This window comes from Cupressus sempervirens, chromosome 4 (genome assembly GCF_028749045.1).
Source record: "Cupressus sempervirens isolate cs-2001-9-10 chromosome 4, ASM2874904v1, whole genome shotgun sequence".
NCBI classification, from domain to species: Eukaryota; Viridiplantae; Streptophyta; class Pinopsida; order Cupressales; family Cupressaceae; genus Cupressus; species Cupressus sempervirens.
The window spans coordinates 259264399-259282617 of NC_143121.1; the positions used below are offsets into that span (position 1 = coordinate 259264399).

The window sequence follows — 18219 nt, forward strand, 5'->3', positions numbered from 1 at the left end:
TTTTAAAATATTTTGTCTCCAAACCCTCTAGAAGTCCAGTATTTTAGTTTCATAGCTCACTTTTATTGTGTCCTTGTTCAAGAATTAATCATAAAAATACACTAAGCATCTATCTCCATGTCTTCATATGGAATGTAATAAAGCAATAAATCAAACGAGACCCTTTCTCCATTAGTGTAGCAATTAAATATAGTGAGACACTTTTGCGACTGCAGGCCATGTGAGAGACTTTAAGGGCTCTAGTGACCTGAATATAAGTGGTAAAAAAAAACACATAATTCAGCTGTGTAGAATGTGTTTATTAACGTATAACATTTTACATTGTTGCAGCAAGGAAAAGTAATGGGCATTGATACAACCAAAGTTTACTGCCTGACAAGCATAAGCACATTTATGGAAATGCTCGTGAAGAACTGATGGCAGCGCCACAGCAACTATCACAAAGAGTCATCAAATAAAGTGTAAAACCTTTAAGCGACAACCAACTCTGATCCTAACCTGAGAAACCTTTTATTTAACAGCATCTTAGGCACTTCTATATCTTGGATACAGATCACATGAGAAGAAAGATAACTTGCTGCAAAATGCCCCATTTGTACAGCCTATTGCTGTCAACCTTTGTGCTCAGGAATTTCATTCTTAGCTCTTTGCAAGTCCAATACATGTGATTGGTCTACTAAATATCCTTACAGCACAAGCTGTTGGGACTTGTGATCAATGCCATTAAACACAAATGTCCCAGTAAGAGGAACAAATTGCTTCGTAATTAGCTGCAAAAAAATAGCCCATCACAATATTTAGCAATAAAAACATATGATTAGCAATTACACGCTACAGAGAAAACAATTAATATTTAAAACATAAGAAAGAAATCTAAAAGTTTAACCTTAATAGCCTCCTGTGATGCAACACCGCCCACAAATGCGGCAACACAGTGGATCTCAGAAGCTCCAAAGCGAGTCATCTCACTGATGAGGTCTTCTGATAAACTAGCACCATTACATCCCATATCATTTAGAAGTCCAACAGCAATAATTTTTAACCTTGAGACATCCTCATCCAGCTCCCTAGCATATTTACAAAATGTTGAGTTGAGAGTTAAGAAATCAAAAGTTTAATTGTTTTTGTCACCACCAATCAGTCAATCTTGAACTTTTTAACTGAACCAAAGAAATACCACCAACATTACTAAATATCACTATGGATGCTACTATGGTTGACTCACTCTATTCGCGGTCTTCCAACAACTTCACTATGAACAAGAAGCGAGATATAAGTCAAAAAAATTATCCTTGAAAGTCTGAGAATACCACTAGTTTCTTGAAGAATTTCTAGCATGTTCATTGCCCCAAGCTTTCAAGGAAAATTGATGGAAAAGCACATTATTGTATTTCTTGATTGAGAACATACCCATCAAATGCTCCAGGGTATCTATTGTATGCTGTTGCAAAGTGATCCACTGCCCGAAGAAGAATGTAAAATCCAACAGCACCACTACAGACACAAAGCAAGGACATCTGTGTTATCATATCACTGACAACAACACAAGATTGTGAAAAGCATAATATAAGAAAGATGACAAACCAATTCAAGAATAGGTATAAATGTAAATTTCAAATTTGCTTCCATGTCTGAAAATAACCCCATTCCTTGAGACAAAAATCTTCTAGCATCAACTTGTATTAATTACTTGAAGAATTTTGAGCCTACAAAATTCAAAGACATTTTTCAAAGCAAAATGAAAGGTTGCCATCTAAAAAGAGACATTAGCCAATCCAGGTCGCATATCAAAATCTTTCTTCTATTGACCCATCAAGATTCAAGACACACTGAATTACTAGTATTCAAACAACAGTCCAAAACTATCCTTATTTATATGTGATATTTTAGAACATATAATCTTAGTTTTAGAAATCAAACAATACTTAAAATCGATGACAAATATAAACCCAATAGTAGTTATGCAGTAGAAGAGATAATGCGAGATTTTCCTGCAAAACAAATCTCAGTTGTTATATCTTACATATTTTCTAGGATGTTTTCAATTTCAACGATGTTGATTTCAGTATCAATATTTTGCTCTGTAAATCAAGATTAGAACAATAAAAAATAATATACAAGCAGGATTTCTTTTCACATTCGTTGAACTGTGAAATTAATGAAGTGTCAATATTTATTCATTGCTAGAATGCACATCTAACATTTAATGATCATAGTAATATTAATAAACAAAACTACTACTAGATAACATGCTCTCTGTATTGACATCGGTGGTACCTCCTGGGTGGCAATATATCTACTAAGATTTCTAAATTGAGAAAGGATGGATCCAAGTAGAAATGGAATAAACTACACATATTGGGAAATTATATGTAATTATGTAATAACCAACATATACCAGACAAGAGTTTGAGTAGATAGTTCAAACTGGCCCAAAAAAGTTATCAGGGAGAATATATATATAATATATATAACTCAGGAGCCATTGTAAATCAACCACATTACTTGTGCAGGTTATTGTTTGACATTCTTCTCCAAGGCAAAGGACTGGAAAACCAGGCTTTACGCTTAAATAATTAGTAAGTGTGTTTACTTATTTCTATGGTACAGTGTGTTTTGTGTTTCTTCATTTCTGTATTCTCTATATTTTTGTTTCCAATCTTGTCTTTGTTTCAATAGTCGACATATGGGATGGACCTTCCACATAGATCATCAAAAACTTGCATGTAATCACAAGTCACTTCCCAGCTCAACTTTTCCCTGAAAACTTGGGAGTTCATGCCAAGAGATATTATAAAAATGGGGAAGAGCCATTATCTCATCACTCATCAGTTTCCTAGTAAGGTGGTATAAGGCAGCTACTAACTTAGGTTTATAAAATAAATTGAGCACAAAGGAATATTTAAAATCTTCTCTTACAATATTAAAGCTACTACAATTTGACAATTGAAAATAAATGGTCAAAAATATTAGGCTAAAAATATGCAGATCACTGTCTAATGCTTCTGGCTCCATACATTTTCTTCCCTCATTTTTACATTTTCCTCCAGAATTTCTCTTATGAACATAATTTATATGGCAAAAAGAATACAATTTTACAACAATTTAAAATAAGCACAAAATTTTAACAAGTCATGAAATCTAATTCCACAAGACTCCTCAGAATTTTAACCAAGAAATGCTAAACAAAAGACTAAAATACAGCATAGGACTGTTGTCGGTAAAAACTATATTATAGCCGACAGGATAAGTTAGTATCAGAAAGGTTGCGTGACGGTTGAGTCACACTTCAAGAAGTATATGTACATCGTCCGAATGGATTTATGAATCATCATTGTAATTGGAATTGCATATCTTCTTATATGAATAAAGTATCTTGTTATGTGTTACATTCTAATCTCTTAATGCGATAAATATCTGTACATTTGGCACCGTTGCCAATCGAACTTGTAGCAAAAGATGTGTTATGAAGATTAATGCCGAATTTGCTCAATAAAGATCGAAATAAAAAATAAGACAAGGATGATGCGCACAACACAGGAAGCATTAATTCTCGCACAACAGGAGGAGCGGAGGCAGAATTTTCATTGGCTTGCCGATGGGCACCGAAGTGTTGAAGGAGCACGGATCAAGGGAGTGCATTCACCTAGTAGACCGAGGAGTGTCGAGGACTTGCTTGAGGAAACGCAACAGAGATTGAATTTGGTTGAAGAGACAAGGGAGGAGTTCCTAAACTTGTATACGCCAAGGGTAGAGAATGCGAACGGAAGCGAATGAACCCGCAGGGCTCGAAGTGTCGAAGGAGCACAAGCGTGGGGTAAGCTCTTCGTTCATGATACACCTAACAAACGGATACAAGTTGAGAATCAAACAACTTTGCTTGTAGAAGACCTCTTCACACCACAGAGTAATGCAGTTGTCTGAAGTAGACCAGTTGTGCAGAACAACGCAGGTACACAGAACAACGTGGGTGCTCAGAACTGCACGTGCGCATCAAAACAGCGCAAGTGCGCAACAAGTACCACAAATACAGAAGAAATTAGCAATGGTAGGACCAACGGAAAAATTGTACCAATCGATTGGTTTTTAGACACCGACCCAAAGAAGTTAACTATGTGGCTGGAAGTCAAAAAAGAATTTATAGCTAAGTTTTGACTACTCAGGGATGATAATGAGATAGTAGCAGAAATCTACAGTACCAAACAAGGAAAAAATGAAAGTTTGCATATGCGCGAGGAGGCTAAAGGAGCTGATAGGAAAGATGGAAAGCCAACCAGCAGATGGGTTGAAGAAAAGGTGGTTCGCTGAAGGGTTACAACCAACACTACATTAAAAGATGAAAATTGTACCTTCAGCATCATACGTTGATGCATATAACCACACGATGGACTTGGAAGGTGAATAGAAAACAAGCAAAAAGAAGAAAGACAGATCGTCGGACTCCAAAGATTCATCCTCCGAAAATAGCAGCGACAAGGAATCAAGTAAAAATGTTCAAGCACTACAGAAAGACATGCTACGTATAATGAAAGAGTTAAAAAAAAATGAAAAAGAATCCTAGCCAAGCGAGAGAAGGGGAACTATGGTGTATGGATTGCAAGGAGGAGGGACACACAAAGGGCTCATGTCCTAAGAACCAATTTTGCAATATCTACCAAATTGCAGAACATTCCACCAAGGAATGCCCATTCAATATGAAAAGGATGGGATGCCAACAAGTATGACTAATGCAAGAAGTGTCCACCTCAGGAGCGGGAATGAATACAAACAATGACGAGGCAACCTCGGGAGGGTACCGAAACAACAACCAATGTGAACAAGGCGGCAACAACAATAAGAACAACAATAATGGGGGTAGTAGCCAGATACAGTATGATCTGAGTGGACGGTCGTTGATACAATGTCGTGCATGTAACCTCTGGGGCCACTTCGCCAGAGACTGTACTACAAAGGGAACACCGCAACTGTTGTGCAGATGGTGTGGTTCTAGAGACCATGAGGATTCAAAATGCCCTAAACTCGGGGTGAACCTATTAACCATAGAAACATGCAACAAGGAAACACTAGCAATCACTTGTGTGCAAGTGAAAATGCATCCAGATCCAGAAGAGGAAAAGAAAAGGATGCAGCAAGCGAGAGCAGAAATAGAAAAAGAGATGGAAGTTGAAAAATTGCAAATAAAGGATACTGTCGGCACCTCAAGGAGGAACTAAGCAGAACAAAGTATCATACGGAAAGTAATGGAAGCTAAGGTTCCCATGAAGCCGAACGACCTTTTCTTGCAATGCCTCAGTTACGGACCGCAATCCTAAACATGACACCATCACCAAAGATGGCAGAAGAGGCAGGGAAGGATACACTAGGTGGAAACAGAACAACCACGACAAACCCAATGCTACTTGTGCTGAACACGGGAAGATACCCTGCAATAGTCGAAATGGGTATTCTCAGAACTACCCTCACGGACACCCTCGTATACGAAGGGTTGGGTGTAAATGTATTGCCTGAAGAAATATGTAAGAAGTTGGGGCCACCTACTCTATGGCCGCCTACATTCCAACTACTCACCGCTGATCAACACGAGATTAAACCCCTCGAGACTCTAATGGCACAACCCGTAACGATTGGGACACAACCATTCTTAATGGACTTCATGGTCATTCCATTGAAAAGAAAAGGCCATGGCGCAATCCTCAGAAGGAGCTGGCTGGTGCAGGAAAAAGTAAAACACGACTAGAAAAAGAACACTGTCTTTGGAAAAATGAGGCCGTAGGTTTGTAATTGACCTACACACCCAACAGTGGGAGAAGAGGCGGTAGCGGCATCAAACTCCAAAGGTGAAGGGGACGACGAAGGGAAGAAGTGAATGGAACCTAATGAAGAAGGAATCCTGAGACTGGAAGGAGGATCCAACGATGACGACTTGAATTCGATGAATGGCCTACTCCATTGGTAAATGGAGGATTATGAGCTCTATCCAAGCTGTCACATGTTAGGGGTCAAGGAAGTTAGGGAGAGGAAAAGAACGAATTTCCGACAGAATATAGAGAAGTGAAAGGAGAGGCGCAGATAGATGAAACACTTGCACATACATTTAGTGACGATAAGCCTATTAAATACAAAGAACCCACGGTGAAGATGGTGAACTTAGGAGATGAGACTACTTCGAAAAACATATTTGTGGGAGATGACTGTAATCCAGTTTTGAAAGTAGCAACGTTTAAAATATTTGTGGAGTATAAGGATGTTTTTGCGTGGACATACAAAGACCTGAAAGGGTTACCGCTAGAATTGTGTGTGCACCGCATTCCACTGATAGGAGCAATACCCATATGGAAGCGACCATACCACATAAACAAGAACTATGCCGCACGAGTCATAGTGGGTACAGACCAGTGAGTGGGTATCCCCAATTGTGATATCACTGAAGGACACCACTCAAATGAGGATGTGTAGACTTTCGATGCTTGGATGCAATAACAATTAAGGATTCGTTCCCGATACCGTTCACTGAAAGTATCTTGGAAGAAGTTGCAGGGCATGAAATTTATTCATTCATGGATGGATTTTCTAGATACAACCAAATATCCATTGCAGAAGAAGATAAGCTCAAAACAACCTTCATAGTAGGAGTATACGCCTGCAACAAACTGTCGTTTGGCCTATGCAATGCCTCGGTAACATTTCAAAGAATTATCTTGCACATCTTCGACAAGATGTAAGTAAGAAACTTCAAAGCATTCTTGGACAATTGGTCAGTTTTTAGTGCGGAAGACAAGCATCTAACCACACTCAAGGAATGCATGGAAAGATGTAAACAAGCATGGCTAGCACTAAACCCGAAGAAGTGCAGATTTATGGTACCCCAAGGAAAACTATTGGGAGACATCGTATGCAAAGGACTATATATGGATCCTGACAAAGTCTGGATAATTCTGGAAATGCCACCTTCAACAGATGTGACTGAAGTAAAATCATTCCTAGGACAAATAGGGTACTATCAAAGGTTTATTAAGAACTTTGGCAAAATATCTTACCTGCTCGATAAACTAACCTGCAAGGTAGAACCCTACAAATGGGAAACAGAGCAAGATGAAGCCTTTGAGAGATTAAAAACACGACTAACCACAACATCCATCCTGGCTTATCCGAACTAGGACAAGGAGTTCCATGTACATGTAGGCGCGTCAAGCTACACAATCGGAGCAACATTGGCACAGAAAAGTGATCACAGATTGGACCATCGGGTGTACTTCACAAGTAGACTATTGTCTAAGACAGAAAAAATTATAGTATGACAGAGCGAGAGGCTCTCGGAATGGTGTATGTCGTACAGAAGTTTAGACACTACCTACTGGTGACTCCATTCGTGTTCTACATAGATCATCAAGTCTTGCTATACCTGGTGAACAAACCGATCATCCAAGGACGGATAAGCAAGTGGCTACTTTTGTTGCAAGAATTTACATTTAAAATCGTGGTATGGCCTAGAAAAAGTCACGTCAATGCAGATCATCTATCTAGAATCAAATCGGGAGAACCTCCAAAGGTAGTCAACGATGACTTTCCTGATGCACAACTATTCCAAATTCCCATACTACCATCCTGGGGAATTTCCTAAGGAAATGCCACAAGTGGTGGGAGGAAACTGGTGCTGAGAAGTCGAACATTCCAGTTGATCAACGGGTTGCTATATAAGATGGGACCCGACCAAATTTTACGATGATGTGTTCTGGAAGAAAAAATATCGAAGGTATTGAAGGAAGCACACGAAGAACCTAAAGGAGGACATATGGGGCTAGATACAACTGGACGGAACATACTTCTGACAGAATTATGGTGGCCAACCGTGCACAACAACGTCAGGGAATGGGTCGTTGCATGTCATACATGTTAGAGGGTCGGGAAGCCATTGAAGAGGGATTTCATGCCTCTGAACCCTTCACACACGCAGGAACTACTTGAACACTGGGGTTTGGACTTTGTCGGACCCCTCAAGTTGAGCAAAACCCGAAGATGTAGGTACATTGTTGTAGCAATGAAATACCTTACCAAGTGAGTAGAGGCGCAAGCCCTACCAGACAACTCTGTAGTGAGCATGATGAGATTTATCTATGAGCAAATCATTACGAGGAATGGGATCCCGACACAGCTAACAAGCGACCGTGGGGGACATTTTGTCAACCATGTCATCTGGCTACTCGCCACGGAATTCAAAATATACCATTCTCTATCGAGCCCATACTATCCTAGAACAAACGGACAAGCGGAAGCTACCAAAAAAATCTTGGTTGCAGTAATCTACAAGTCCTGCGCAATTGAAGGTAAAGATTGGGAAGAAAAGCTACTATCGACATTATGGGCAGACCGTACCTCTTACAAAGTTACTACGGGTCACACTTTGTTCCAGCTAATGTATGGTCAAGAAGTAATGGTACCAACAAAGTTCATGGTACCAAGTTTACAAATAGCGATTGAAAATAAATTAGGAGACATGGAAAGTCTCAGGGAAAGGTTGTATTACTTCAATAAACTTGACGAACGGCAACTACAAGCACAATGGGCCACCGAAGTTTCAAAATGCAGACGCAAGTTGTGGCATGACAAACACCTAAACCTAAACAGGTTCCAACCAGGCCAACTAGTAAATCAAATCGACCAAATTTAAGGTGAAGTGGGTCTAGCCATTAAAATTCGTGAAGTAGGCGATAACGAAGCAATAAAATTATGGACGTTGGACGGGAAAGAGTTGACCGATGTAGTAAATGGGTCAAAATTAAAAATCTATCATGAAAGGAATAAGGTCTCGGGAGAGAATGAGACCTGGACGAACAACTGAGAAGCAATATAAAAATGTAATAATAAAAAGTAGATAATAGTAATATATATATATAAAATAATAATAAATATTTAAGAGCATGTATGGATGGAAGGATGGTGAACAATTACAAACAGTTCAATGAATCTCTAATGAATGTAACTGTACGGCCCTTTAGAAGGAAAATACATATATGTGAATCTACCATACAGCCAAGCAAAGCCACCATGTGACCAAGGGAAGATACCATATGGCTCGAAGGGACTAAGGCAATGAAGGATACTCATCAATAAAGTTGAGCACCGTACATAGAAAGGGAGACCATCGTACACCATATGGTCTGTAGGAAAAGAGGGAAAGAGTTGTCATACGGTATAAGCAAGGAAAACTGTGAACCTTTCACTGTAATGGAGCTCCAAAATTTTGCAACTAAAATTTTCGTGAAAATCTTGGGAATGAGTAATAATGTGGAGGAAGTTGAAGCCGCCATTCACTTTTTCAAGAAAATCAATGGTGGATGAATTCATCAGAATGCAATCTATGGTTTCACTGCTTGGCTTTGACTTCAAAGCTTTGATCAGAGGGAGTTGATGCTTAAAGCTCCTATCCTATGTGGAAGATAGCTTTTAGATTGCAAGATTCAATCTGTTGTACTGAGTACACACCCGTCACCATGGATCCTTGCAGAAGACTGAAGTTGGCAGATGCTTTGCACATGGGACAATACTTCTAATTTGAGTGGCTTATTAGATCAAATAAATTTAAGTTGTTTTCTAAGTTAAGCAGTGGTTCTTCACAATGTTGATTAACAAGTCACTATTGCTAACCTATATGTACCTTCTCGTGTACATCTCACTTTCATCTGGCATTATTCTATATAATAAGTGGGTGCTATCAACAAAGCATTTCAACTTTCCATTTCCAGTAACACGCACCTTGATTCACATGGGATTTTCTGGAGCAGTTGCTTTCTTGTTCGTGTTCTCAAGGTTGCCACACCAGTCAAAATGACATTTGAAGTATATGCAACATGTGTTGTTCCAATCAATGCTTTCTTTGCATCGAGTTTGTGGTTTGACAATACTGCCTATCTTCATATTTCTAGTCATTGGTAGAACTGAAGTGGTCACTGCTAGAGTAGTTGGTGTATTGAAGGACTGGATACTTATTGCTCTTTCAATAGTGGTGTTCCCAAACACGGCTTTATCACCTATGTATTTCGGGCGTTTTTTCTTCTCAAACATCGACATCAGGAGTTTTTACGCCATGAAGCGGAATGTGGGTTTTTGGCTATGGGAGTAGAGGTTGTAGCCGCGTAAAGGTGTGTCATCCTATTTTTGTCATCGGCAAACAGCGACCCAAATTGCATTATGAAGTTCAGGACATTGCAATTTGTTGATGAACCCTTCTCACAACATACGGGATATTTGATGGCCTATATCTTATGTTGTTTTGTTTTTGTTGCAGGTTCATGATTCATGATACAAGGGAGGGCATGAGCAGCGGACGCGCATGAGAAACCAAGAAGCTTTTGCGAATGTGTTTTGGAAAGAACTCATGGACAAAAACTTGCATTTTGATGGCAAATTGAGATCCTTCGCATTCCTCATTCGGACATCGTGTGGAGGATAAGTCGCAGGCAGAAATAGCAATTACATGTCGTGTCGAGTCATTGTGTTTCAAAAAAAAAAAGTTTATTCTCATTAATGAAGCATAAGACAATGCACCTGTCAGTGATTAATGAATCACAGTTGTATTTCAGTTTTTTGTTAAGTTGTGATTAGGTACTGTGAAAGGGTGTGTTGTTCCAGCAAGCACCTTTCCATCCTCTATAAATATAAGGCATGTGGAGTAGTAAAATATATAATATACAGCTGATATCTTTTGAAACTCTTTGCATATTTTGAAGTCATAAATATCATTAAATTTTTCAAAGGGAAATTGTTGAAGCATTGAGCAAAGCAACTGGAGATTGGAAATTATTGAGCATAAACAATAAAGTTGTCTGTGATCAAGCTGTATTGAATAGAGCATCAACAAATTTGAATGTCTTCAATATGAGCCATCCGGCACTAAAATCAGTAAGAATTTTATTTGTTTTAGAGTTAGAATGTGTGTAACTCGTCCTTTATGGTTTTGATGATTATTTGTTTATAATTTACTATTTCGATAAGTACATTGAATTGTTCATTGCTTTTCGGAGTCGATTAATACAAACATTGCAGGATATAATCTGTCCTCTATTTGTATTTGTTGTGTCCACATAAAGGTTAAATCATGGCAGACTAGTCTAAAATATGCAAAAGTATAACAATTCGTGGTGTCGTAATAATTGAATTATCAACAAATATAATACTGTCAATATCATTAAGTTGTACGTAAGGAATATACATTTGACTCTATAACCCATTAAAATTTGGCACTGATAATTAACTTGTTCATGATTTTCAACCCACATGCTGGCAATTCTTAGGCTTTTTCTTTTTGAAGAGTTTGAAATCTTGTTCGTAATAATAATTCATTTTAACTTTTTCTTTCAGCAAAGCACAAATCTAATAAAAACAATCAAAGTTTGAAGATAAATAGTTATTAATCACAATCCAAAAAGTTTCCTTGACACTTGCCAGTTGAGGAGTTTGTTGTTATGTTATAATCCACTATAAATCATCTTGGATCCAAGTTTTGTCATCCAGGATTCAGGTAAACAGGCCTTGGTCCAACGGAACCAAAACCGCAGAGGATTTGAATCAATCCTGTCAAGTTGGCCAAAATCAGTTAGATACCCAGCATCGAGCAGGCGAGGTTTGTAGGTTTCTAACCAGCGATTTTGATTACCAACACACTGTACGGCCTTACACGAAAACAAATCATATAAGGTGTATATCGTACAAACTTCGTAGAAGGGAAGAAGTGCAACCACAGGAGAGAAATAGTGAATCCGTATGGCCACATATGAGAAAAGGAACCTTGTACATCTAATTAGAAGATCAGCGTACAGTATTGACAGACATCGAAGGGGACTCCGTACAGGCCTTAGAAGGTGCAAAAGTTTTTATTTAAATTGATCATATTGGTCATTCCAAGGGTGCAATTCAGATGATGATACAGGAAGCAAGAAGTGGATGGTACAGACCATACATTATCAATAAATGAGCAGAGTTTGTGCCTCATTGAATGGGTGTATGGACGGTACAGTATTGGCCGACAGGAAGCATAAAATTTGCCGTGCAATATTGGCATTGAACATCACAGGTTGCACACAAGCAAAGTGGGTACGAACCATACGGCCAAAGGTTAAATACAAGGAATAGACATTTTAACTCTCAAACATAGACACTAGTGAAGAAGCACCATACACACTTGGCAGGAGCATTACATCCAAGGCAGAATCAAACGGATACTCACGCAGGTCTGGAACATTGTGCTAGTTTGAGTACAGTAATTTTTTGGAACTCTAACAATTGCAACCATTTTCTGCAAACCATTTTTTTGTCAAGACAAAAGACAAAAGAGTTGACCGTTATGCAATCAGTCAGGAAGAGAGCTTGGAAGAAGTTAAACAAAGATTTAGTAACCAGCACAGTCATGAACAGAAATTTGAAGATCTTGCCATCAGGAGTGCATGTTACAGGAGGCACAAGCACAAGCACAAGTAAAAAGAAGGGCAAGTGGGCAGCACAGTCGGCTGCACTTGACCACCTCAAAGCATAGAATATCTCCTTCAAAGGCTTGAATGGAGCAGAATGCAGGAAATGGTGGCAGGATACACCCAAGAACCCTCTCGTAAAGAACAACATCCGAAAGGCGCAGGTGGAATGGGCGATATAGATGCCAGTGTTTTGTATTCGAGACTACGAAGGCTTTTTGCGCACAATGATAGAGACTTACGATAGGTTCTCTCAAACCAGTTCATTCACCTATCTCGGGCATGACCTAGTAATTTCATCAAGGCACCAGATTTCACGCGAGTATTTGGAATACCTAGCCATGCACAGGGTGAGAAGAAAATTGACAAGCCGAAAAAATTAAATCGAGAGGTAAAGGCACAACTAATACAATTGGTATGTGGGGACCTGTCACAAACAGAAAAAGAAGCCCTCATGGACACTTCAAAGGGTAGAGGACTGAAGAAGTCCAACATTCAGGAAGGGCACTGGCATTGCCTCATGGACTTACTGAAGAGTTGGCTCATAGGATCTACCACACATTCGACATCTCATTTCTGTGAGTCGTGATGATGAACAGGATCCTGAATGGGAGAGTGTACAACTAGGCTGCACTACTAGCCAAAAGAATGTATGAGTTCATGACACTTCAACATAGGACATTCTACATGCCTCACTACACGATTGAGTTATTCCTAGAGGCGACCACGCGGATGATTCCTCATGACAAACTGGAGGCCAAGCCTAGGCTGCTTGCGCTAGGCAAGCCCCCTATTATGCAATAGAGACACCTGGACACACTTGGCAGCAGGACCACGGTTGGGCAGAAGTGACTGAGACAGAATGCAGGAGATACGGATAGTGGTCAGCAGGAAACCTCTTCCGATGACAGCGGGACCAACGGAGAGGAGGAAGATGACGAAGAAATGGAAGTGATTATGGCAACACCACTACAATTCCTGCGACCTGAACTTTCAGCGATAGCACACTTGGTTCCTATGCGGGTGCACGGTGCACATATTCCAAGGTTTGGACAGTTCAAACAACCGGTGGTGATGATGCCTACCACAACAGCCACTCAACCGGCCGCAGCGATTCCAAAGACCCCAACCATTCCGGAGGTCATGACCATAGTTGGGACAGAGTTACATCCATCACCGACGATAGCCTTGCCAGAGGAGGTGATGGAGCTACCTGCACAGGAGGTTCCTGAGAGTTTGGAGACACCATATGTCAGACTAGAGAGAGTGGGATCTGATGCAGTGGTCACAATAGATGATGCATTATAGGCCACCAATGAGCATACTGCATATGAGGATTTAAGTGGGTACTTAAGTTGGAGATTCAACATTAGACCGGTAGCATCGACACCTATCACTATCTCACCCATGCGAGAAGTACCTGAGGTGACAGATCCTTCAGCCCCAACAAAGTCATCCTACAATTGCAGTGGAGCCACCACACCCCCACCTCCAACAGGGAGTACTACAGAGAGGATGTTAGAAGCGGTAGAGACAGCGATGGCTAGGGAGCACACCACACCATCTGACCCATCGACAGCTATAGAGGAGGATGTCGAGACATACTTAGCAGATGTGTTGACTCAAGGTAGACGAGTATTAGTCTTGGCACAAAAACATGCTTTGGAGTCAGTGATATGGGAGTTAGAGTAGATCTTGGCATTTACGCGGCTTGGTTGTCCAGCGACCTTCTCACTATGTTTCGAGGCGAGAGGATGGCCAAACATAGTGTTGGTTCCCAAAACCGCAAATTGGAATCCTACGAGCCTTGCCTACTCAATGCTAGGACATCCAACTGGTTAAGGCCAACTTGACGGGATTGATCGATGCGATCTAAATCCCCTGCGCTTCCGACTCTGCAAGACCGAGGCTGGTGTACCTAATCCTGGACGAAACACTTAGATCCAAGATACTCAAAACAGATCAATTAGAACGCAAATGTGATGAAAGCTTTCAAAATGGCAAAAATTTTAGAAAGCTATTAAGACGGCAAATTTTGAATTAAGGATAAAAGTAAATAATTGTATGAATGTTTTTAAATAAAAGTGATTATTACAGATGATTGCAACAAATGAATAGTTTATTTCCTCAATGGAAAGAAATGAAACAATTGCCAGCATATGGAAGATGAACCAGGAGTAAAAGACCAATGCCTAATTGAACAGGCAATCAGAGTCAACATTACAAGTTGAGACGTACAACTTTATAAAGTTTAATATATTTAACTATAAACAATTTTAATAATTCAGACGCAACGGATCAATTATATAAACACAATTTAAACTAGTCTAAAATGTACTTTAACTCTTGCAGAGACAAATTAGATATAAATACGGAAACAACTAAATATTCCACGATATCTATGTTTATCAAATTTAAAATGCAATAATGACCCAGTCCACTTATCCGAATATTAAAATATTTATAGAAAATAATAAAAAACATTTATAAAGGACACAACTTAATAAAAAATTAAAACTCTAATGCAAATAAATTAAATAAATACTTCTTACTGATCCGGAAATAAAATCGTACTGGAGACACTCCTTACAGATAATCTATCCAATATAATTCAACTCCAAAATCACACAAGAATTTAATCTGTAATTCACCATCCACAAGCTTAGTTCAAAAGGTCATTTTCTTTTCAAATGAAAAATATAATATAACATAGAGCATAGCATAGGTAAAAAATTGAAAATATGAATATTGAATTATATCCCCTCCTAGTCTCCGTTTTACATCTCATATTTATAGATTTCCAAAGGACGCGGGGCCTCTCTTCAAAACATCACACCCTTTAATAACAAGAAACTAATCACTTTGCTTTAAGATAATAATGATTTAATATGACCAAGGTTTAATATAGTTTTGTGTAATATGTTTTTAAATAGAGGCCTGGGCTCAAACATTTTCATTTCCCGTGCAGCTGTATCTTTCACTCAATATCTAAATTCGATGACAATCACCCAGTCTTAATCTCTCACACATAGAAACTCCAACCACTCTGTTATTTTGCCTGGATATTGTGTGATCACGTCTTCAGGAGAGTCTATGGTGGGCTTTTGCGACGACTGGTTTCTTCTGTTTCAACACGCATTTAAATGACTCCAACTTCAGAGAACCCTATCGGGCTGATACATCATCGTTGCTCCTTTCATGGTTAACTGTATTTGACACGATATCTCTCACTCCCGTGGGCACTTTTTTACAAAACTTTCTGCACAAAGGCACGTAGCAGACTGTAAAAGCACCACTTCCATTCGAACCCTGCTCTTCTCCATACAATTCCTCACTGCGCGACTTCAGAGGTGATGATGCATCCAAATACTTCTCATTCGATATCCCAAAATAAAAGACCCGTGCTTTCTCCTTTATTTCTGCAAAAATAAGAGAAATTATTAAAAGAAACCCAACGAACACAATCTGAAAAGAAGACAAAGGCTTCTCATGGCTATTCTTAAAGGAGGGACGATTTTGTACATGCGAGAAAATCATTTCTGTGCAACTTTCACGAATTTGTCAGGCTATCTCATCTGCTGTGCATATATCCACCAAATTTCCTCAATATAAATAACTGCCAGCTAGGACAATCCTCGTGGAGACTTTCTCGCATAAATGAGCACCATCATAAACTCCTCCCTGGACATCAATATTTTGCATTCTTTTTTCTCTAGGTTATGAGAGACTTCACAGATGTATGGACAGTTTTGAACCTGTACATGTTGGACACAAACATCCAAGTTATGAGTACTGCCATTTTTTATTTCTATTGTCCAGTCTCATTGGCTGTTGTTAATAACACTCTCAACCTGTAGGCGGAATTAATTTCTATTTCTGAGCAAATTGTGCACAATGTTACTGTCTATGTGATTTGCTTGGCACATCCCAATCATCATGCGTGAGTTCCTTGTTGAACGACGCTTCTTCATAAGTTTCCTGCTCTTTGTAAGAAATTAAGAATCATCAGCAAAACAAAGCACATGGATTGTCGTCCACAGATAATTGACCATTATAGTTTATGTAGTTGTCTTTTAGTGATTTTTATTATCTTTTACTGATTGCTTTTTTATATATCCTTATTCGTTTTCAATAAGAGGCAGCCATGTACTAGTTGCTTCTATTGAACACTTGTACTGAAAATTGGTTGCATAGAGTTTTTATAGCTATTCAAGCTGCTCCTGACAATATCTCTATGTTGACATGATTGAAGGATTGTTGCTTTAATAGATTGCCTTCAATCTCCACGGTTTGCTTAAGGCATCACAACATTTCCATGTTATCTTTTCATATATTTCCCCTTGGCACTGTGTGTGCTTCCAGAACTCCGTGATCTTCTAAATCTGCAAATTATTGTCTCGGCCATAAGCTTCTCAGTCTCAATCTGTGATAACTGTGCTATGTCATCAAATTCAGGATGAAGGAGAAACTGCTTCATGATGAAAACTGGTAGAAATTCAAACAAAGAAGATGCCCATGGTGAAAGATGTGCTGGAACTTTCTAAATAGGAACGCCATGAGCAAACTATGGATTTCCTGTAATAGGGCATAATTTCAGGAATATTCTCTATAAGACCCTCAGGTAAAAGGATCACTCCATGATACATATCTTTCTCAGCCCTGGCCTGGACAAATCAAAAAGTGCCGCTTCTGATGTGGCCACTTCCTCCCCGAGAATAACCATGTTAGGATGTGACTGCAGAACACACTCCAAAGCAACATGAGAAGTTTTCCTGCCCATAGTAACACTTCTCCGTGGAGAATGCATCAGTACAGATATTGCTGATTAGCTGTGCATTCACCTTTGTTTAACATCCGGATTCTACGAATGTTTCAGCTATCTGAGCAACATCAGTGTTTGATTTAATACCTCCAATAACGAGTCCATCCAACTTTAAATCTTGACATGCAGCTAATGCAGTATTAACTTGTGGAGTTGTCCTTATCTAATCTTTTGTTCTTCCCAGTAGGTCATATCCACCTTGATTAGAGTGTGCATAAGAATATCATCTGTGAGTTCTAGTGGATGTTGTACTTTGCACATTCTTTCTTTTATTATGATATGCATCTGATTTTCTGGGAAATGAATCAGCCTGATAAAGTATGACAATACTATAAAGCTTTCAACATTATTTCAGAAATGGAGACCTAAATTTTTTTGGGCTCCATCACATAGAGACCCCAGAGATGCGGCAAAAGTGGAATACTTAGGAGCCTGTGGTGGAGAGAAGAGTTGAGCAACTCACGCGAGGGATAGTACAGGTGTATCAAGAGGCGTACTATGCTATGCGCAGGAGTGAGGCAGATCAGGCAGCAGCAGTAAGGGCTCGAGAGGAGACAGCTACCAGACTTGCCATAGTAGAAGCAAGTGCGGCCACCCAACAAGCAGCTTGGGAGAAGGAGCAGGCAACACTCATTGCTGAGAAGGCAGCAGTTGTATGTTAGTTGGGGGATGCGAAGAGAGTCAGATGCAAAGGAAGTGGAGCTTTGAAAGATAGTTGACATGGTGAAGAGGGAACTAGAACTCTAGATGCAAGCAAAACTAAATTTGGACGCTCGAACGTAGCAAGTACACAAGTTGTGGGCACAACTAAACGAGCTTAGGGCACAAAGGACGTCTACCACACCAGCCCTACTAGGGACACATCCTCCTCCTTAGTTTGTTTTGAGTCTTGATGTAATTAGTAGTTGTCTCTATTTTGTCGTCCAGAGATGA

The 18219-nt window shown here is 39.4% G+C and overlaps 1 protein-coding gene across 3 annotated transcripts in view; it reads right to left on the minus strand.

The window, feature by feature from the left end:
* Positions 1-278: 278 nt before the first annotated feature.
* LOC149560973 (NEDD8-activating enzyme E1 regulatory subunit AXR1-like) overlaps positions 279-18219 on the minus strand; it is a 134346-nt gene continuing 116405 nt past the window's right edge. For 2 of the 3 annotated variants that reach the window (XM_089824911.1, XM_089824912.1), the window contains 3 exons: positions 1411-1494; positions 887-1067; positions 279-770 (listed from right to left, as the gene is read on the minus strand). In XM_089824911.1, the coding sequence (XP_089681037.1) occupies positions 687-770; positions 887-1067; positions 1411-1494 (349 nt within the window). In that variant the 3' untranslated portion in view covers positions 279-686. Of the gene's footprint in view, positions 771-886; positions 1068-1225; positions 1253-1410; positions 1495-18219 lie in introns of all 3 variants that reach the window. The other variant, XM_089824910.1, reaches the window with a different exon arrangement.